Raw genomic sequence first — 18,572 nt, forward strand, 5'->3', positions numbered from 1 at the left:
ATTTGCCCAAAATACCACAAATATTCCCCATGCAAACATAAATGCCCATCATTCTTCATGCGATGACTATGTGTAGAAGGAATCTGTCATAAAATCATTAATATGACGGCTACATGCAAAAAAAATCCTCATGCATTCAACATGCATTGACCGGGCGACCACTAAGTCAAAATATCCCAATAGTAAATGTGTCACCACTATTCCGTCAAAAGATTCTCGTCCAAGAATGGACAACCATTATCCCTCTCATTAATTGCATACGCAATGAATTTACTGATGATAGCCTCCAGCTCTCCCACGGAGACACTTGGCACGCTTTCAATATCAAACTCCATCAAAGTGATTTCTTCCTCGCTCTTGGAAAAGAAGCTTTCCCATTCCACAATCATTTCCTGTGCCTTCTTCATTGTGTTAGAAAATGAGGAAACATTCTAAAAATCTTCCTTAGAAAAGGAACCTACAAAGAAGAACTCATGTAACTGGGATTTCAAGGAGTTCACCAATACTCCATCCTCATTGAGCCTCTTTGCGAATAGTGCTTCAATCACATTGATCACTTCCTCTTGCACCCTTCTAATTGAGTCTTTCAAGCTAAAGACTCCATGCTAAACTTTTCAAAGGTATTCTTTCCTCAGCAAATGGCACAGAACCATAGGAAAAAGTCATAAATTTCATTTTCTTGGATTATTTTTCCATCAATCAATGTTTGCTTCAGAATCTTCATCAAAGCCCTGAGTCGGGGAATGGTTAAGTCTTGATAAATGTGGACATCTTCCCACAAACCTTCCGCTATCTCCAATCTGTTTAGAAGGGCCACAAGTCTGGTATGAAGCTGAGCCAAATTTTCAATGAACTTTCCAGCCACAGTAAATACGTCTTCCACCCATTCCCTAGAACTCTGGGCCATCACTCTAATTACTTTTGTGTCATCCACGACTTCCTTAGGGAGAAATGAAGGATCGGCCTCTTTGAGCGGCCACTTGAGACTTCTGATATATTCACACAAGGCCCTATTTTCCTCCTTCAGCCTTTCTTTTTTGCATCTTTTCTATCATGGCCAAGGAAGATCCTTCGAAGTCTTCAATTACTTGCTCGGTAGAAGCACGCCCTAGATAAATCTGTCTAATCACATAATCTTCTAGCATAATATTATTCCTATCTTTATCTGTTGCAGGCTCAACTATATGCAAGGTCCAAGATCCAGATTCATCCCTCACGACCTTGGAGAATTTCCGAGGAGCCTTCTTCTTTGTCGGCTGATCCATTCTTTTTGACAACTCTTCTAACTCCCGCGCTGGATCAATTTCCTTTTCCAGCTCCTTTCTTAATATATCCATCAGCCAATCAAGAGCGGGAATGGAGTGACTATGGATTTCCATCTGCTCTTGCTCCTGTGATACTTCCTCCATCTCGCCAAGGATGGCTTCCATGAAACTATCCTGGCGAATTTCTTCCTGATGAGGAGGAATTTCCTATCTTTGACTTCTTGGCTGATTTGGTCTATGCAAAGCACTAATGCTGAGAATATCTTGTGCTGGAGCACTGTCAAGGATGTTACCTGGAGGTGGATTTACTGGATTTTCCTACAAAAACATTTCTACCTCCTGCACGCTAGAAGAACTGGCTAGTGACTGCATCCTTTCTACCCTCACTCTCTTTTGCGGTGGTTCTTCCTGTTGTACCTCTTGCTGAACTTCCTGATGAATTTCTTGATGGACTTCCTGTTGGGCATCCTATTGGGCTTCCTGTTGGAATCCATCTTCCTTGTCGTCCTCGCTTTGAATTGTTGAACCAATGCCCTATCCTGTGGTGACACTCTCGTGTGGAGCTCATTTTGCATGAGTCTAGTCAGGTACATGGTGAAAGTGTCATTCGCCAGCTTGAAAGAATCAATATTGTGGAGGTGCAGCTGAGAATAATTCTCATGAACTTTCAATTGTGCTGGTTCGCAGCCCATAACTCCCTTTCTAGGCAGACCATCAAAGCCTCCCATCCTTGTAAGCATGTAAATTACGTAGGAGTTCATGTAAGAGGACTAGGACTTCTTTTCTTTTAAATCCTTCAGCTGTTCATGGACATAGTGGCTGATTAGTCCGACCCAATCCACCAACCCATTAGAATTCATAACCTCGCCGATATAGAAGAACATCCATGGCTCAAAGTTGATGGTATGTGAACACCCCATTATTTTGCTCAGCATCATTATCAAGTCCACATATTCCTACTTGAATTTGAAGATAGCGAGTGTCTTCGGCATTTTGGAGATGTGCGGTCTAGGCTTCAACAACCAATGTTTGTTGATGGTTTCCGCACATCTGTTGGGACCTTCACCATATATCGCCTTTGTGCCATTCATGGTTCGGATAGTCATCGAGTGATATGAAGGAATCCCGAAAGCTTCACCAATTGATTCCGGAGTCAAAGTGGCTAACAGCTTGCCACCTAATGTTGAAACTATCCTCTGCTCTGGATTGTAGTGTTTTGCACATTCGAGAGTCAAGTCTAGACATTGGATAGCAAGACGAAAACCAGCTGCTGCAACAATTTTGCTTCTAACAAACTTGACAGTTGTAGGAGATGGATTATGCCCTTCTGTTTCAAACATCCTGATCTTTAATGCGGCCAAGTTGAAGGTTCCCAAATTTGTATCGCTGATCTCCTTCCACCTGGACACCATCTTGGATTCCAGAAGGAATCCCTTCAACTCTACCTTTAACTGTGCCTGTCTGGTGATGGTAGCTGTCTTGCTTGATTCTACCATCCTGGAGAAGCTTCTTGAAAATGATGAAAATTTGTCTAAGTATGACTCTCCTTCTCTCCAACTCTTCTTTCTTAAATCCTGCATGTGAGAAATGAAATGCATCCTCACGCTTATATAGAATTTCCCTTATGTGATACTAAGTTGGGAGGAATCTAATTCGGCAATTGCATTCATCATGCGTCATACTTTCCCAATGACCGCGCCATGCAAATGGGATTTCCTTTGTAGTTGAGTTCAAATTTGGAAATTCCTCTTAATGCATTAAGTCATGCATCATACTTTGAATATTCCTTGCCAACTCACTAGTTTTCATTTTTTTCAAATTTTGGAGGGAAATTGGAAGATTCTTTCAGGGTTCACCTTATTTAACCACATGGCTTGACTTTTCTTGCCCTGGAGGAAATTTTCCACGCTTTTTTGACCATATCCTATTTTTTAGGGATTTTCCTAAAATTTAGGACCCGGGTTTAGTTGACAGAGAAATCTCTCACGATTCCAAATCTACAAAAATTTCGAATTCTGAGGAGATTTGGTGGTTAAAAATGGAAATTTTAAATTTTTTTCCAAGGGGATTTCAGCTTTTCCATTCCTCCTTGACCCTTGGATTTTCATGCCTTAGACAATTTCTTCAGTTTTCCGGCTTGGGTGTGGAATTCACTTTGCATGGTGGAATTTCATCATTTCTTCAATTCTTCCACGCCTTAGTCACTTCAACATACTTTCCTTGGCCGAGACGTTGATTCCTTCACGTCAAGGAATTCCACATTCTACAAATCCTCCATGGCATGTCATTTTTAGTGCCCTTATCATGCCTTGGGCGCAATTTTCACTAAGGCAAGGAAATCTACTTTTTCTATCTTTCCAAGGCAAGAGGGATTTGGTGCCCTTCTTTGGTCTAGGGTGCTATTGGCACTTAGGCATGGAACTTGGCACTTCCTTTGTTTTCCATGACTCCTTCCTTTTGGCACCTACTCATGCCTTGGGCACTAAAATTTGGTGAGGAAGGAATTTGAGGTTTGCTTATGAATTCCACATTGCATCAATTCTAGCGCCCTTATACCTTCCTTTGGCACAATTCTCCCAATGCAAGGAATTCCTTGCATTTCCATGAATTCCAAGGGCACCCTATTTTGGCGCCTTTATACTTAGTTGGGTGCTATTTTGCCATGTGGAAGGAATTCCTTCCTGGAGCATTCTATCCAAGACCATGTGCTTTTGGCGCCCTTGCTAGGACTAGGGCGGAATTTGCATCAAGTCAAGGAATTTCTTACTTTTGACATTTTCCATGCCTTCCTAAGTTTGGTGCCTATCCTCAATCTTGGGTGCTAATCTTCACCTAGCAAGGATTTCCGCAAGCATCTTAGTTTGCCGCCCTGAGACTTCCTTGGACGTTGGATTGGGGTGGAGATGGACTTTTCACATCTTTCATGAATTCCCAGACCTTGACGGATTTTAGTTGGCTTCCAGACAGAGAAAATTTTCAAGATCTCCATTCTTGGGATGAATACCTCACTTAGCCATTTTTTATCTGCTCTATCTGCTTTTTGACCTTCTAGATTTAGACAACTTTTTCAGGAATGTTCAACCTTCATCATCTGCCTGCGGGGACTTGTCACAAATGAACTTTCCAAAAATAGAAACTTTTCAAAATGTCAGTGTTAGACCCCAAAACAGGACCTCAGATGACTTACTATAAATAGAAACTTACTAAAAATAGTAAGTTTGATTTTTGGCCCCCCAAAAATAGGAATTTTCTAAACATAGAAAGTTACTTTGATTTCGCTCAAATTTTACTGGGAGGTTCCTTGAAAGGTCTTGATTCCAATTTCACATTCAGTTTTTCCAAAACCCTAGCAAAAACCCCTAAAATCTAGGACTAAAGCCAGCAACCCTAGAATTGACAAAACGAGCCCTAGACTTGGCCAAAATCATCCAAACGAAAAGTAGACTTAATCAATTTGACCCCCAAACACTCGCAAAGCAAAGAGACTGACGAGATTGCGACCAATAGACCCCAAAAAACAAAACAAAAGACTGAGAGGGCCTAAAATGTAGGGGTCCCCATCTAGAATGGGGTGATGTGTGATTAGGTCACAACAATACCCAAGTTGATTCATGGCCATCACACTACAACAACTAGGTTAAGAATCGATAATTGCAACAGCAGCAATTACAATATTCATGGCCATCACACTCAATTCCTAGAATCTCCTAGTTCCCCCATAGAGGAGACAAAATATGCCTCTTTACATGTTAGTAAAGTGGATCAACATGCTAACTATACTTAAAAAGTGAATTTGACTTCCAAATTTTGCCTTTCCAGCTACCACATGAAAAAACAAAGAATCCAAGACCATTGCTCAAGATGGAAGAAATGCTTGTTCCTTGTGGCACTTTTCTTATGGTTTCTTTGCCTCTGATACGATAGCTCTGTTATATGCTGTAACCAAGAATGAATATTATCTTTCATTTATATCATTTTAACTCAGATGATTGCCCAGAAGGATATCTTGGTTTGACAATCTATGCTGCTTCGCCATGCCACAGACTTTTATTCAAATAGTATGTAATGATTTTCAATAACTGACAATTGAAAAGGTCAATTATCCATGATTTGGTTGTGGACATCTTGAAAAATATATGCATCCATGCATGTAGACAGATGCTTCATAATCTGCCCCAATTTGTTTCAAAAGATGCAACCACATTATCATAATTGTTCAATACCTGCTAAGGTCTCATTTCTCAACACTATTAACAAGCCATGATATATGTTTAGTTTGCACTCAAAATATCATTACCTAAAAAATACGAAGTTACCAAAAAGAATTGATTAAAGCTTCTGACATGAAAATGCCTTACCAGTAGAGTATAAAGGAACTGAATGCGTAACAAAGCCACCAGCTGCAGTAACCCAGCGAGTATGTAGATGGAGAACAAGAAGTCTTGAAGTTTCAGGTGTGTCAGTTGCATGACCATTTGCATTTTTAACAGGAGCAAATTCTTCTTCTCGTAGAATCTACTTGTTAAGAATGAATACATTGTCATCAACATTTTGAATGCATAATAATGGTAAACTTATGACATACGATTTTTAATGTATGTGAACCAGAAGAGAACAAATTGTTATCTAAAACGAGAGACCAACACAAACTAACCTCAAAGAGAGCCATTGACGGAGCATAAGGAAAAGTATCAAATATAAATTGTTCCAACTTTATTCCCATTATAGGTCCCTCGACACAGCTCATTTTTTTCTCTGCCAGATGATAGCTGACAACCCAGTAACACGTAAGAATTGCTTTATGATGGTAAGAGAAAAATGTAATCATATTATTATTTTCATTATTGCCTTAAGAAATAAAAGCAATTACAATTGCATAACAAAGTGGCGACAACTGTTTGTGTGAAACATTCCAGTGAAAGACCAATCAAATTATAATATGTGAAGTTTACATCAAATATCAGATGAAAATTGAACAAGAAAACAAGACAAGAATATGGGACTCTTCCATGCTTACCATCCCAAATTTCAACTCTCTAACTTATGAGCAATAGAGTTACAAAAAACAGTTCAGCATAAGTTCATACCAGTAACAAAAACATAGCACTTAGATTAGTTTGTTTATTTCAAGGTAATATACATGACAGTAAATGTTAAGCATCTTCCGCTACGCTTACCCACCAACTGCAATGTTTGGTTACAACATGGAATCATCTAGATTTATGTAAACGAATAGAATAAAAATTAAGTAACCTACATAAAAAACTAATGAAATCTTTAAATAAGAGGGTATAAGTTAAAAACAGGGAAGAAAAAGCATAAGGTGTAGAGTGAAAACTTCTTTCTTTTTTTGATTAAAATTTTGCTAGTAATTGTTGTTTTAAGACCACTTAACTCCACCAAACATGGTGAAGAATGAGGAAGAATACCCTCAAAATATTATCTCCCTATGTTATGACAGAACAAGACCTTCCTTTACAGGGACCATTTCAAAATAATAAAATTCAGTGCTACCAATATTGCAACCAGCAATTATTCAAAAAGGGTCTGAAAACATTGGAATCAAGAGAAACAAATAATTGGTAAATTTAAAACTGCTTAAAATGTCATGTTTTTGGCCGTTATTTGCTGATCCTGATAATGCTGCTGAAAATATCTAGCCTCTTAAACTAGAAATAGAGAGATCCAGATACTTCAACCACAAATCAAGATGTTGACTTAAGGATGCCTAAAAATAGGCTATTCAGAATTCTAGCTACATTTGCTTTAATTAGCTTGCTTTTCCAGAAAGACAAGCAACAAAATACTCAAAAAGAGAAAGAAGATAACTCATAACTCATCAAACAAAATAGAGGAGATACTAAACACTCTAAAGTTCTAAACAATGACAAGGGCTTCTCTAAGTTTTCTTGCCCTTGCATTCTAGTACTGTAAAAGGAATAAAGGAGGATCAAGACGAGCAGCAAATTAAAGTGTTCTCCACAGAATGAAAGGTCCAAAACAAACACAAATAGATCAATCTATGTTTAGTAGATTGAGATGAATGCTTTCACGGGCACTTCTATTTGATTTTTATTTTCTTGTAGGATTTTATATGTGGTTTTTAATCATCTCCAGCATTACCACAATGAGTAATCATTACACTAATGACATTTTTCCTCATCTATGTTTGCTAGTCGTTGCAAGGACCCACTTAGCACACAATCACCTTTAAGAATTTATAAGGTGGGGAACAAATGACATTTTCCCTCATTTATGTTAGCTATTAGTTACAGGTACCCACTTAGCACACAATCACCTTTAAGAATTTATAAGGTGGGGAACAATGAATACATCACCCACTTTGGGATTTTCACCATCTAGCATTTTTCCCATTGGCAAAGCTTTTGGAACCTTTACTGCCTCACAGACCACCCTTGTATCACAATTCTTACCAATGTGGGATTAACTAATTACAAACCACTTATGTGCTTATATTTAGTAGGTGAAAGATTTCAGAAGCATTTTTTAATTAGATTTTGTGTGAATTGACTCGTGTATCTTTTAATTATCTAAGATGACCTCAATGAGTGTCATTACACTAATGACATTTATTCTCATTTATGTCAGTAATGATTTTAATGCAAGGGAGCTCATTTAGCACAAAAGTATCTTTAAGCATTTATTATTAGGAGTTATGATCAATGAATACATTCATTGCTTACCATTTTAAGGTTTCTAGCTTTCACCAACTAGCAACTTTCCCCATAGATCATATCCTATGGGTTAATTCCACAAATATTCAAAATGTCCATAAAAAGCTTCACCTACTTAACATAAATAGATGAATGGGCTATAGTTGGGTTAACCTTACATCGGTAAGAATTGTAAGGCAGGAGTGACTCAGACAACATTACATGCTCTAAAATCTTTGTCAATTAATGGAGAAGGAACTAGAAATGAAAAGCCCAAAGTGATGAATGTATCCACTAATCCTCCCCAATTAATAAATGTTTAAAGAAAATTGCGTGCAACGTTAGTCCTCTTAGACAGTGTTCCACAGGGATGCATTCCCTGTAAGGGGACGTTTTCGAGAATTGGGGACTTGGGGGAAACATCCTCCCACAAAACCACCACCTTTGCCACCTCCACCAAGGATGTTGCTAGGTCGCTTGCTATATGGCACATGCCATAACAAACTAATTGCAACCTTTAACTTCAGAGATGTTATATTGCAGATTTTGACTTGAAGATTTCAATTCACCTCAATTTGTGTAACGATGTCACCGCCCCCACCACCACTCCATTGTTGTCCCCCCACCATCCTCTTGTCATCCCCAAATTTAGGCCCTTGGTCCTGTTGTGACCTTTCTCACACATCGCCCCATTGCAAATGGGGACCAACCTTTTTTCCTACTTTCTAGGGTTTTTGTTAGAGCCTTGTGACCTTCTGGCATCAGTATTCCAGGTTTGTCAGTTTTGAATGGTCTAGGTTTTGAAAGTCATAAGTCAGTGTGTGCAAGCCATGGTTAGAACCAAAGTTTCAAGTGAGTTTGCTGAGTTGGCGAGTCGAGACAAGCTCGACGAGTTTTGACAACTTGTGACTCAGACTCAATGAGTTTTGCTCATAACTCGGGTGAGTCAAGCGAGTTATGGTAAAACTCACCGAGTCCGAGCTCCAAGATTCGCGCAACGGCATGTCAGACATGGCAGACAAAGAGGCTGAGGCTGTGGCTATGGCAGAGGAGGATAGAGCATGATCCGACACAGGCACAACTGATGTTGATCATTGTGGCACCTCACAGGCAGAGACTATGGTTACTCCGTCATCCAGGACCTACCTGTTGACGTGTATTTTATACACAATCATACACAAAATAAAATACCTAAAGGCATCTTATCCTCTTTTGAGAAAATAGTCTCTAACTGCTGAAGATTCGCGTAAAGGATCAGTTAGGTAGACTCCAAGGTTCTTTTAGTGGGGTCTCCACGTGTGGACAAGCTCCAGTGGTATGATGTGATTTGCTGGAATCACAAGGGGACTTACATTTGGTGATTGAATTTCCGATCTACTTTGCTAGAACACAAGCTCTTACTAACTTGGATTTGAAAAAATGGAAAAAGGATAAGGGCGAAGAGAGGATCTAATCCTAATACTAAGAATGTAGGAGCAATGATTTGATTTTTGATGAAACTCTAACTAGATCTTGTTTTGACATCAATGGAACATCTACACAAGGCTAGTGCGATCTTCTAGGGAAGCTTTATGATGTTCAAATCATCACCACAGGCATAGATACCATCCAAGTTGATGCATATCAATGAAGAGGCAACAAATTGAAATTGAGCTTAAGCTGAACGATTCCAGTTGACTACACAAGGCAAGTCTGCAATCAACAAACTGCTAGTAGTATGGATATACGAATTCCACCATCAATCAATCACATTTCCTCCATTCATCTAATCATCTACCATCTAAGACTGAAGACTCAACAAGAAACCATGCAAATTGCAAGAAAACGACATATTTCACCATTACTTCAATGAAAATGGAGTTTGTTTACAATCAATGGCAACAATTTCTTGCCTTGTCCTCCTATTCTACTCTCTAACTACTAACTACTTTCAACTATTTCTAACTATCTCTCTCTAATTCTCTCTAATTCCTTTTACAAATGAAATGTCTGGGCTTATATAGTGCCCACAATACAATTTGATGGCTTAGATCAATTCAAGATCAATGGCCAAGATTCAACAATGAAAACCCTAATTAGGGTTTGTTACAACCATTACATAAGATTTAATGCTTGACCAATGACAAAATTGTATTGCTTGGACACATGTCCCTTCTAGAAAAATCAACCAATGGATAGCCGGGGTAGGTACATCGGAGTTTGTGCCACCTTCCATGAGTTAAGTACATTGAATTTGGACATGCTGAGGTGGACCTCACTGATTGGAGAAATGATGACTAGGACGCCACCTCATTTGACACTTGTAACTTGGTAGATATTCAATTTGATGTCGTTGAGAGGCTATCTTTAATTAACTCTTGTCCTAACTCCTTTTGTCCTTGATGTGCAGGAAGATGATGTACCTCGCCTTGGAACGCTGGATTGAAAGAGGTCGCCCATGTCCTGGCTAAGACCGTCCTGGCGAAGACCGTCCTGGATCCGGCTTGATTTTCCTTGAAGAGACCTCCATTTGATGCCTACACAACATTTCAAAATTAGTACCATGATTTTGCAATACATAACATAAATTAGAGAGCCATTTTTTAGGAAACTTAATGATAAGTCCTTTATTAATCATTTCCTAAAAACGATTGAGCTAAGGGAAAACAAAATTTCAAAATTTAAGGCTATGACGATCAAAATTCAAAATCAATAAAACAAATATCGCCATACCTCAGTAGAGAGCTAACTCTAAAATGCAAAATGAAGAAAATTCGCCTAGGCAAAATTGAGGTATAAATGATCTTCAACGTGATATCAAATTTCGCCCCCTTTGTTTTAACTTTGACGTGATCTTCAAGTTTGCCCTTGACGTGATCCACTAAATCTTGGCAAATTCGCTCAATATAGATCTTCAAATATCGCACCACCTTGGAAGTATTAGCGCCACCTTTGGATGATATTCGCACTTCTTCAAACACACTTCGCACTTTCTTTGTCTTCCTTAATTCGCATGTAGAAAGGTAAAATGATGATGTGAAAATGACAATTTCACCCTCCATATATAAGCGCTTGCACCTCTCCATTTATCAAGGCCGACTTGGTGATATAAAACAACTTTCAAACGATTTTTAATTAAATAATAAAGGCCGACCTCCATGCATGAGCGCCCCAATCGATTTTTTAATTAATTAATTCATTAATTAATTAAATGCCTTTTACTTTAATTAATAAATTTCGATTTTTTAAACCAAGGCAAAATAATTAATAAATGCTAAACGCCATTTTTTTTTAAATGCTAATTTAATAGGATTTTCAATTTTATCGAACTTTAGCATTAAAGTGAATTCAAAGAGGTTAATTTGGCGCCAAAATTTTGAAAATGAAGAGGATGTACCTCATCGCCCTGGTCCCTGACTGAGGGACAGGAGCGATCTGGGTCTTAGAGTGTAAATCTCTTCATTGTGATGACCTTTGTAACTTTGTGCTTGATGGAGATGCTTCGAAAGGTCCTTGGCACCTTGTTCTTTGCCTTGGAGTGATTTGAATTTGAAGAAGAGGCAATATAATCATCATATCGCCCTGGTCCCTTGGAGAGGGACAGGAGCGATCTTGCTCTTGTAGGCTTCACTTGACTTCATATCCTTCAAAAATTATCTTCAACGGATTCGTGATGTACCTTTCCACTGATTCATGCCTTGAGATCGGTTGTAACTTAGCAAGAAAATCATCTACAACAAAAATCGCTCTGGTCCCTCCCTGAGGGACAGGAGCGAACTAGGACATTTAGGACCTTGTGGACATCTAAAAAATCTTCAATTTATATTCAACGCGTTCATCTCATGTTCTTCCTTGCTTTTGAACGTACACTTGTCTTGATTTTAGCTCGGATCTTGCCTAATGAAGGAAATCGCTCTGGTCCCTGGGAGAGGGACGAGAGCTACAAGGTACCTCGCCCTGGTCCCTTGGAGAGGGACAGGAGCGATTTAGGCATTCTAGGTCATTCTCCTTCATTTTTGCATCTCAAATTATATTCATTTGGTAAAGCATCTTCCTTTGGACCCTTTCAAATTATCAAGTCATCGAAATCTCGCAAGGACAAGGCAGAATTGAATTTGTAGCTCCGGTCCTTCACTGAGGGACGAGCGATTTTCCTCCTGGAGGCGTTTCTGTGCTCATGAAAATCTTCAATTTATATTCAATGGAAAGATCTCGCCGTTCTCCATCACTTCCAACTTGAAATTCGTCTTGACTCTGCAGGGATAATGAGATATTTGAAAACAAGCTCCCGTCCTTCACTGAGGGACAGGAGCGATTTTGCTCCTACAGGCCAAAATAACATGATTTTTCACATTTTAACACTTCACGAGGTGAAAACAAATCAATTCCAATGCCTAGGATCAAAATCAAAAAAGGTCAAAATTTGGTCAAAAGATTCAATCAGACAAAAATTCACATTTCACTTTCAACACTTAGACAAATTTAAGCTTTGCATCAACATTCCAATTGAAAATTAGACCACTCTGGCGAATTCATTGCATTCAAAATTTGCATTCTAGAAAAGGAACTCAAAAACTCTCAAAAGCGACTGGATTCTGGCCTGAAAGGACAAAATTTAAAACCCTAAGGCTTGACCCTAAATCCAGACGACTAACTAACTAACAAAATCCTAAAAACGAAAGCAAAAACGAGCGAAAAACAAGCAAAAAGAGGGGGTCCCCATTTGCGATGGGGCGATGTGTGAAATGGTCACAACACTACCTTAGACGCCTTTGTAGGAGGCAGATAGACTACTCCGAGGCTGAGGCTAAGGATGAGCTAGAGCTTCTATTTGATGATGTTATAGTGTCTTTAAGCTTTATTCAATAATGGGTGCATGAAACAAGTTTTAAATCGTTAAAAATCTCTAAATTTCAAGGGTTTTTTAATTTTGCAGAGTCGTTGCCAAGTCATAGCCGAGTCCGAGCCGAGTCTGAGTTTGGGAACTTTGGTTAGAACAAAGTCTAGACATCATCATTGTATCTAGAAAGCCCAAAGGACGAAGATTGCAATTGATTTGAGCTATTTTGGACAACTTTCTATTTTTGGAAAGTTTTGCTTTTTCCTATTTTTTAGGAAGTTTTGTTTTTGGCATTTTGAGCGCGATCCCTGCAGTGGCTATTTTCGTATTTTTAGAAAGTTTTTTCCTATTTTTTAGGGATCCTTTCTTTTTTCTGTTTTTAGAAAGTGGATCTAGGGTTTGCACTATTCACACTAAGATGCACTAAAAACAATTGTCAAATTCCTCCGAAATTCAAGTTTTGTTTGAAAAAGCCAAATTCCTAAATTTTAGGGATCATGAGGAATTCAAGGGATGATTGAAGTATGGTTTCAAATTTCAAGGAAATCTGAGGAGTATTGCACAAGTTATGAAGATTTTGAGTTTCAATCCCATGGTGCATAAGTCAAATCAAGTCCGCCCAGCAACATTTGCAAAAGGGAAACAAAACAAGTAAAGTCCGCCTTGGAGGTGTTAGGAAAGGTTTTGAAGTGCACAATGTGAGTGAAGTCCGCCTAGAGGTATATGGAGTGCACAACCTTGATAAAGTGCGCTCTTTATCACTTGCAACATGGAATAAATCACGTGAAGTCTGCCCTGGTCAGCCCTGCCGTGAAAACAATTGCTGAAGTCAGCCCTGCCTTGAAAAATGTGATCGGCAAGGAAAGAAGTTCTTCAAGTCCGCCTTAGGAAGAAAGTTGAAGGGTCCAATGCAAGGTAAAGTCCGCCATGAGTCATGAAGAGAGCAAAGTCCACCCTATGCTGCAGATGAAAGGTTCCTGAGTGAATTGAACTCTGCCCAAGGTAATGAGTGAAGTGCAAAGATCAATCCAAGTCCACCTTGAGATAAGGAAAATATGGCTAAGTGTATGAAGTGGTGCCAAGAATCAAATCAAGTCCGCCCAAAGGTGAAGGAAGTAGCATGTGAGAGAAGTGCAAAGGTTTGAGCAAGTCTGCCCTCCTAAGGTGCATAAGATGACAAATTCCGCCCTCAAGCAATGAACCATAAAGATGATGAAGTCCGCCCTTGACTAATGTGAAAGGTGCACAACTTTGATAAAGTCCGCCCAAGAATGTAAGAATTAACTTGTGAATGGTGCAAGGAAATGATGAAATCTAACTAAGATATGAGCATGAACTTCGCCAAGTCCGCCCTCCTTGGTGCCTAAGATGGATGAAGTCCGCCCTTGGTTGAATGTAAGGTGCATGAGGTTAATGAACTCCGCCCTCACCTTGGTTCTTGACTATCACAAAGTCCGCTTTGGGGTGTGAAGCAATAACAAGAATGGTGCACAAGTCTCCCCAACCCCGCCCAAAGAGAAGGGTCATGAATGTGGCAAAGTCCGCCATGGAGGTGATAAGAAGTCATGAAATCAGTAAAGTCTGCCCAACCTGCAAGTCTATGGTTCCTGATTTCAATAAAGTCCGCCTTGGAGCTGTTAGAAAAGGGTTTTTTAGTACACAATGCAAGTGAAGTCCGCCCTACCTCAAGTGCAAATAGAAACAAACTTCACAAAGTCCGCCCAGCTATCAAATATTTAAGTTCGAACAAAGAATTCAAGAAAGAAAGTTTCAAAATCTGCAAAAGGAAAGAAGAAAGTTTTTAGAAAGTTTCAAATTTGGAAGGAGAAGTAAAGGATAGAATTTGATTCATGAACTCAATCTCAAAATAGAAACTTTCTTATTGAACTGAACTCAGACTTGATTCGAAATCAGAACTTTCCCAAGTGACTAAACTCAACTGAAATAAAAAATAGAAACTCTCTCAATGAACTAAAATTGACAAAGAAATAAGATCACGAGAATAGAAACAAGATAAGTTCGATTTGGGAAGAATGAATCGTGTTTCTAAATGCAGAAATTGAACTCTTTGGAGTTTATACTTACAGCAAATCATTCATTCAATGTGAAAGTTTGAACTTGAGGAGAATTTTAAGAGTTTTTTCTTGGCAGGTTTCAAGAGTTTTCAAAAAGTTTCGAGTGTTTTTGTACAGAATTCAGGAGGATTTCAAAGGTCTTCAAGAATAATTCGAAAATTATCAGGAGCCAAGGCAGATTTATTGAGTTTTCAATCTGGTTTTCAGATTTTGGAGGAGATCTCAGGGACTTAGTCTGATTTTCACATATTTTCCAGAATTTTAATCTGACTTCAACATTTATTTCACAAATTTTGGGACAAAGTTATTTCACTCCCAAACCTCCAAATCAGATTAGGTTTCTCAGAGTTTATCTTATTTCTCAAATTTCTAAGTGTTTGCAGCTTGTTGAAAGCTAAAAGTTCCGAGGAATTGGAGAATCAGAGCACACTCTGCCATCAAACCTTCAAAGTTTGCACTCAAAGTAAGAATCCTAACTTAATTTTCTTTTGGTTTTGCAGATCATAAATGGCAGCTGAAGGTGAAATCATCACAAAACACACAAATGGAATTTCAAGCCAAATTCAGAATTGAAGACAAATCCACAAGCAAGGTTCATCCGAGCATGAAGATGGCCAAAATTTGGCTAAGTATGGGAAATACTTCACAATTTCCTCCATTGTGGTGAAGGCATAGAGGAATTCTCCAAATTCAAGGCACTTGAAAGAATCTCAAGGCATCAAGGAAGAAAAGTCCTCAGACTTGATGAAAGGGATTTCAAGCTTCTTCTTGAAGGATTTCATCTCCTGAGGAATCAAAGACAAGCTCCCAATCAGAATCAGATGGTGACAAGAAGAAACAAATTTCCATACTTAGATAATTTCTTCACACAAATTGGAGAATTCAAGGAAGACATCCAACACACTGAGGTGGTGCTTCGTCATCTTCCAACCAATCCGATTGTTCCAATTCAACATATCCAAGTTCAATGAACCTAACTTATCCACAGAAGCTTCTAGAGGGCACACTTTACAATGCAACAACCTTCTATTTTTATTATTGGTTCAAATTTAGAAAGAAGGACAAGTGTCCTTGTTGTGACGTATTCACACATCGCCCCATTGCAAATGGGGACCCCTGCTTTTTGCTTTTTAGGGTTTGTCTTTTTAGGTCTTTTAGGGTTTTGTCTGTTAGCCTTTGCATTTTGAGTGTTGCCAAGGGGATCACCTGGATAACAGGTTCTGCTTGAGTGAGGTCAAGTTGATATGTGATGAAGTCTGGAATGTCCTGAAATTTAGCTAAGTCTAAAAGTCCTGATCCTGAAATTTGGTTAAGTCTGAAAGTCCTGATCCTGAAATTTGGTTAAGTCTGGAATGTCCTGATCCTGAAATTTGACTAAGTCTGGAAACTGAAAATCCTCCAAAAACTAGATTTTGCAATATAACTCCTGGAGGTCTGAAACCACTCTCAAACATCCTGAAAGTATATATGGAATATAACTTAAAGTATAAGTCTTTCTTATACTTAAATGTTATATTCCATAAAATTATCCTGACAGAGAGTTCAAAAAAGTCAAATTTCGCTCCTAACCCTCTCAGGAGGTCCAAAGCGAATCTCGCTCCTGACCCTTGCTGAGGGTCCAGAGCGAAATTCATTATAAACTTCATTTGCCACCTTGTTTGAGCTTGAAACCTTGTTCCTGGCCTTGAAAACGATCTTACCTTGCCTTGTGAAGTGATTTGAAACTTGAAGATTGAGTAGTTTAGCCTAGATTGAAAAAGTCGCTCCTGACCCTCAAAGAGGGCCCAGAGCGAAAAATCTTATAGAGGTCATTTCTAGCCTTATTTGATCAATTTGAGATGTCAAAGGCATGTTGGAGGATGAAGTGAGCATGATAAAGTATCTAGACTTGATTGAAGATGATGAATTGAAGGAGTTTTGCCCAGGAAAGGTAAAATCGCTCCTGACCCTCAGAGAGGGTCCAGAGCGATTTTCTTTGTGTGCACATTTTTGGACCTTTCTTGGACATGAATTTTTATTCATAGCAAAGAACAAGATGACATCTTCCTTGGCAAAGCGATTTTGAGATGAAAAGTGAGGCATTTTGGTCCAGGTAGCAAAAATCGCTCCTGACCCTCAGAGAGGGTCCAGAGCGAGATTTTCAAATATGCATTATTCTTACAAAATCAAAGTATGTTTTATGATTGGAAGGGATGAAGGAAAGCATGTTCTATCCGTTGAATATAATTTGGAGGATCAACACAAGAAGAAATCAACCCAAAATCGAAAAATCGCTCCTGACCCTCAGAGAGGGCCCACAACGAGAAACCTAATATGGGAACTTTTCATCCAAGTTTGAGGAAAGCTAAGGTTAGGCATGGGTTTGAAACGATGTTTGAAAGGCCTTGAAGTGAAAAGAGATCGTTGAGAATCAATATTTTGAAGGCAATTACAAAAATCGCTCCGGACCCTCAGAGAGGGCCCATAGCGATTTTCCAGGATTCTCTCCTTTGTTTGAAGAATTTAGATAAAATCTTGCTTGGACAGGAGGAGAACGTGATATGTTATGCCTTGGAGGTGATTTGAAGATTAAAAGATAAAGGAATTTGCCTAAAAACAAAAAGTTGCTCCTGACCCTCACTGAAGGTCCAGAGCGAGATTTTCAAAAAATGCATGTTTTCTTCAAAATGGTGCTAAGGCAAGGTTAGGATAAGGCGAAGAGACCTCCAAAAGCATGATGAATATTGTTTTACCTTTGAAACTTGATGATTTTGGTCAGCAAATGAAAAATCGCTCCTGACCCTTAGAGAGGGTCCAGGGCGAGATTGCCTTTAAGGACATTGTTTCCTCCAAAATTGTTGATGAATTAACTCTATAGTGCAAGGAAATGAATTTTGGGAGTGACATTGAAGGGTCAACAATCAGGTTGAGGTGGATTTTAGCTAAAATAGAAAATCGCTCCTGACCCTTGCTGAGGGTCCAGGGCGAAATTGACATTTCCACCTATTTTTCCTCACACAAAATGTCAAATTTGAAGTGCAACACATTAACTGGATATCAATTTACCCTCCAGGAGATTTTCAAGTCAAGATGTGAAGTATTCAAGGCTAAAATTAGAAAATCGCTCTTGACCCTCAGAGAGGGTCCAGGGCGAAATCATCATGGAGTTTCATCAGGCCTTGTTTTAAAAATTGATATTCTCCAGTTTGCACTAAATCGCCAAAATTGCTAAATTTGAGACATTTGGAAAATTAGATTTAAATTCGCATTAATTTCAAAGCATTTTGGCATTTAATAAATTAATTTTAAGCCTTGAGAAAATTGAAATTTTACTTTGGAGACATTAAAAATTAATTTTTATCAAATTAAAATTAAAAATAAAGCGCTCAAGGCACTATTTTGCTTTCATTTTGCCAAGTCGGCCCCTTTTTTTGAGATTTTATTTATTTTTTAACCTCCTTTTTGCCAAGTCGGCCTAGGGGAAGCAAGGGGTGAGCGCTCTATATATTGAAGAGGTTTGTTTCACATTTCAAATCATTCAATCATTTCCTTAAGTGCGAAATTGGAGAGCTAATTGGAGGAGCGAAATCTGGCTTGCTTGGAGCGAATTTCTTTCAAGTATTGAAGACTAGAAGGAAGTGGAGTTTATTCTTTTCCAAGCCAAAGGAGGCGCAATTTGTTCAAGAGAAGGCTTTGATCTACACTTTGTCTAGCGAAATTCATCTATTTTTACATCATTTCTTAGAGTTTAATATTCAAG

At 38.7% G+C, this 18,572-nt stretch overlaps 1 protein-coding gene across 1 annotated transcript in view; it reads right to left on the minus strand.

The window, feature by feature from the left end:
- LOC131063567 (UDP-N-acetylglucosamine diphosphorylase 2) overlaps nt 1-18,572 on the minus strand; it is a 187,915-nt gene that overhangs the window by 9,791 nt on the left and 159,552 nt on the right. The window contains exons 13-14 of the mRNA XM_057997420.2: nt 5,920-6,034; nt 5,624-5,780 (exon numbers count right to left, since the gene is read on the minus strand). Of these exons, the coding sequence (XP_057853403.1) occupies nt 5,624-5,780; nt 5,920-6,034 (272 nt within the window). The remainder of the gene's footprint in view (nt 1-5,623; nt 5,781-5,919; nt 6,035-18,572) is intronic.

Source organism: Cryptomeria japonica, chromosome 4 (assembly GCF_030272615.1).
Source record: "Cryptomeria japonica chromosome 4, Sugi_1.0, whole genome shotgun sequence".
NCBI classification, from domain to species: domain Eukaryota; kingdom Viridiplantae; phylum Streptophyta; class Pinopsida; order Cupressales; family Cupressaceae; genus Cryptomeria; species Cryptomeria japonica.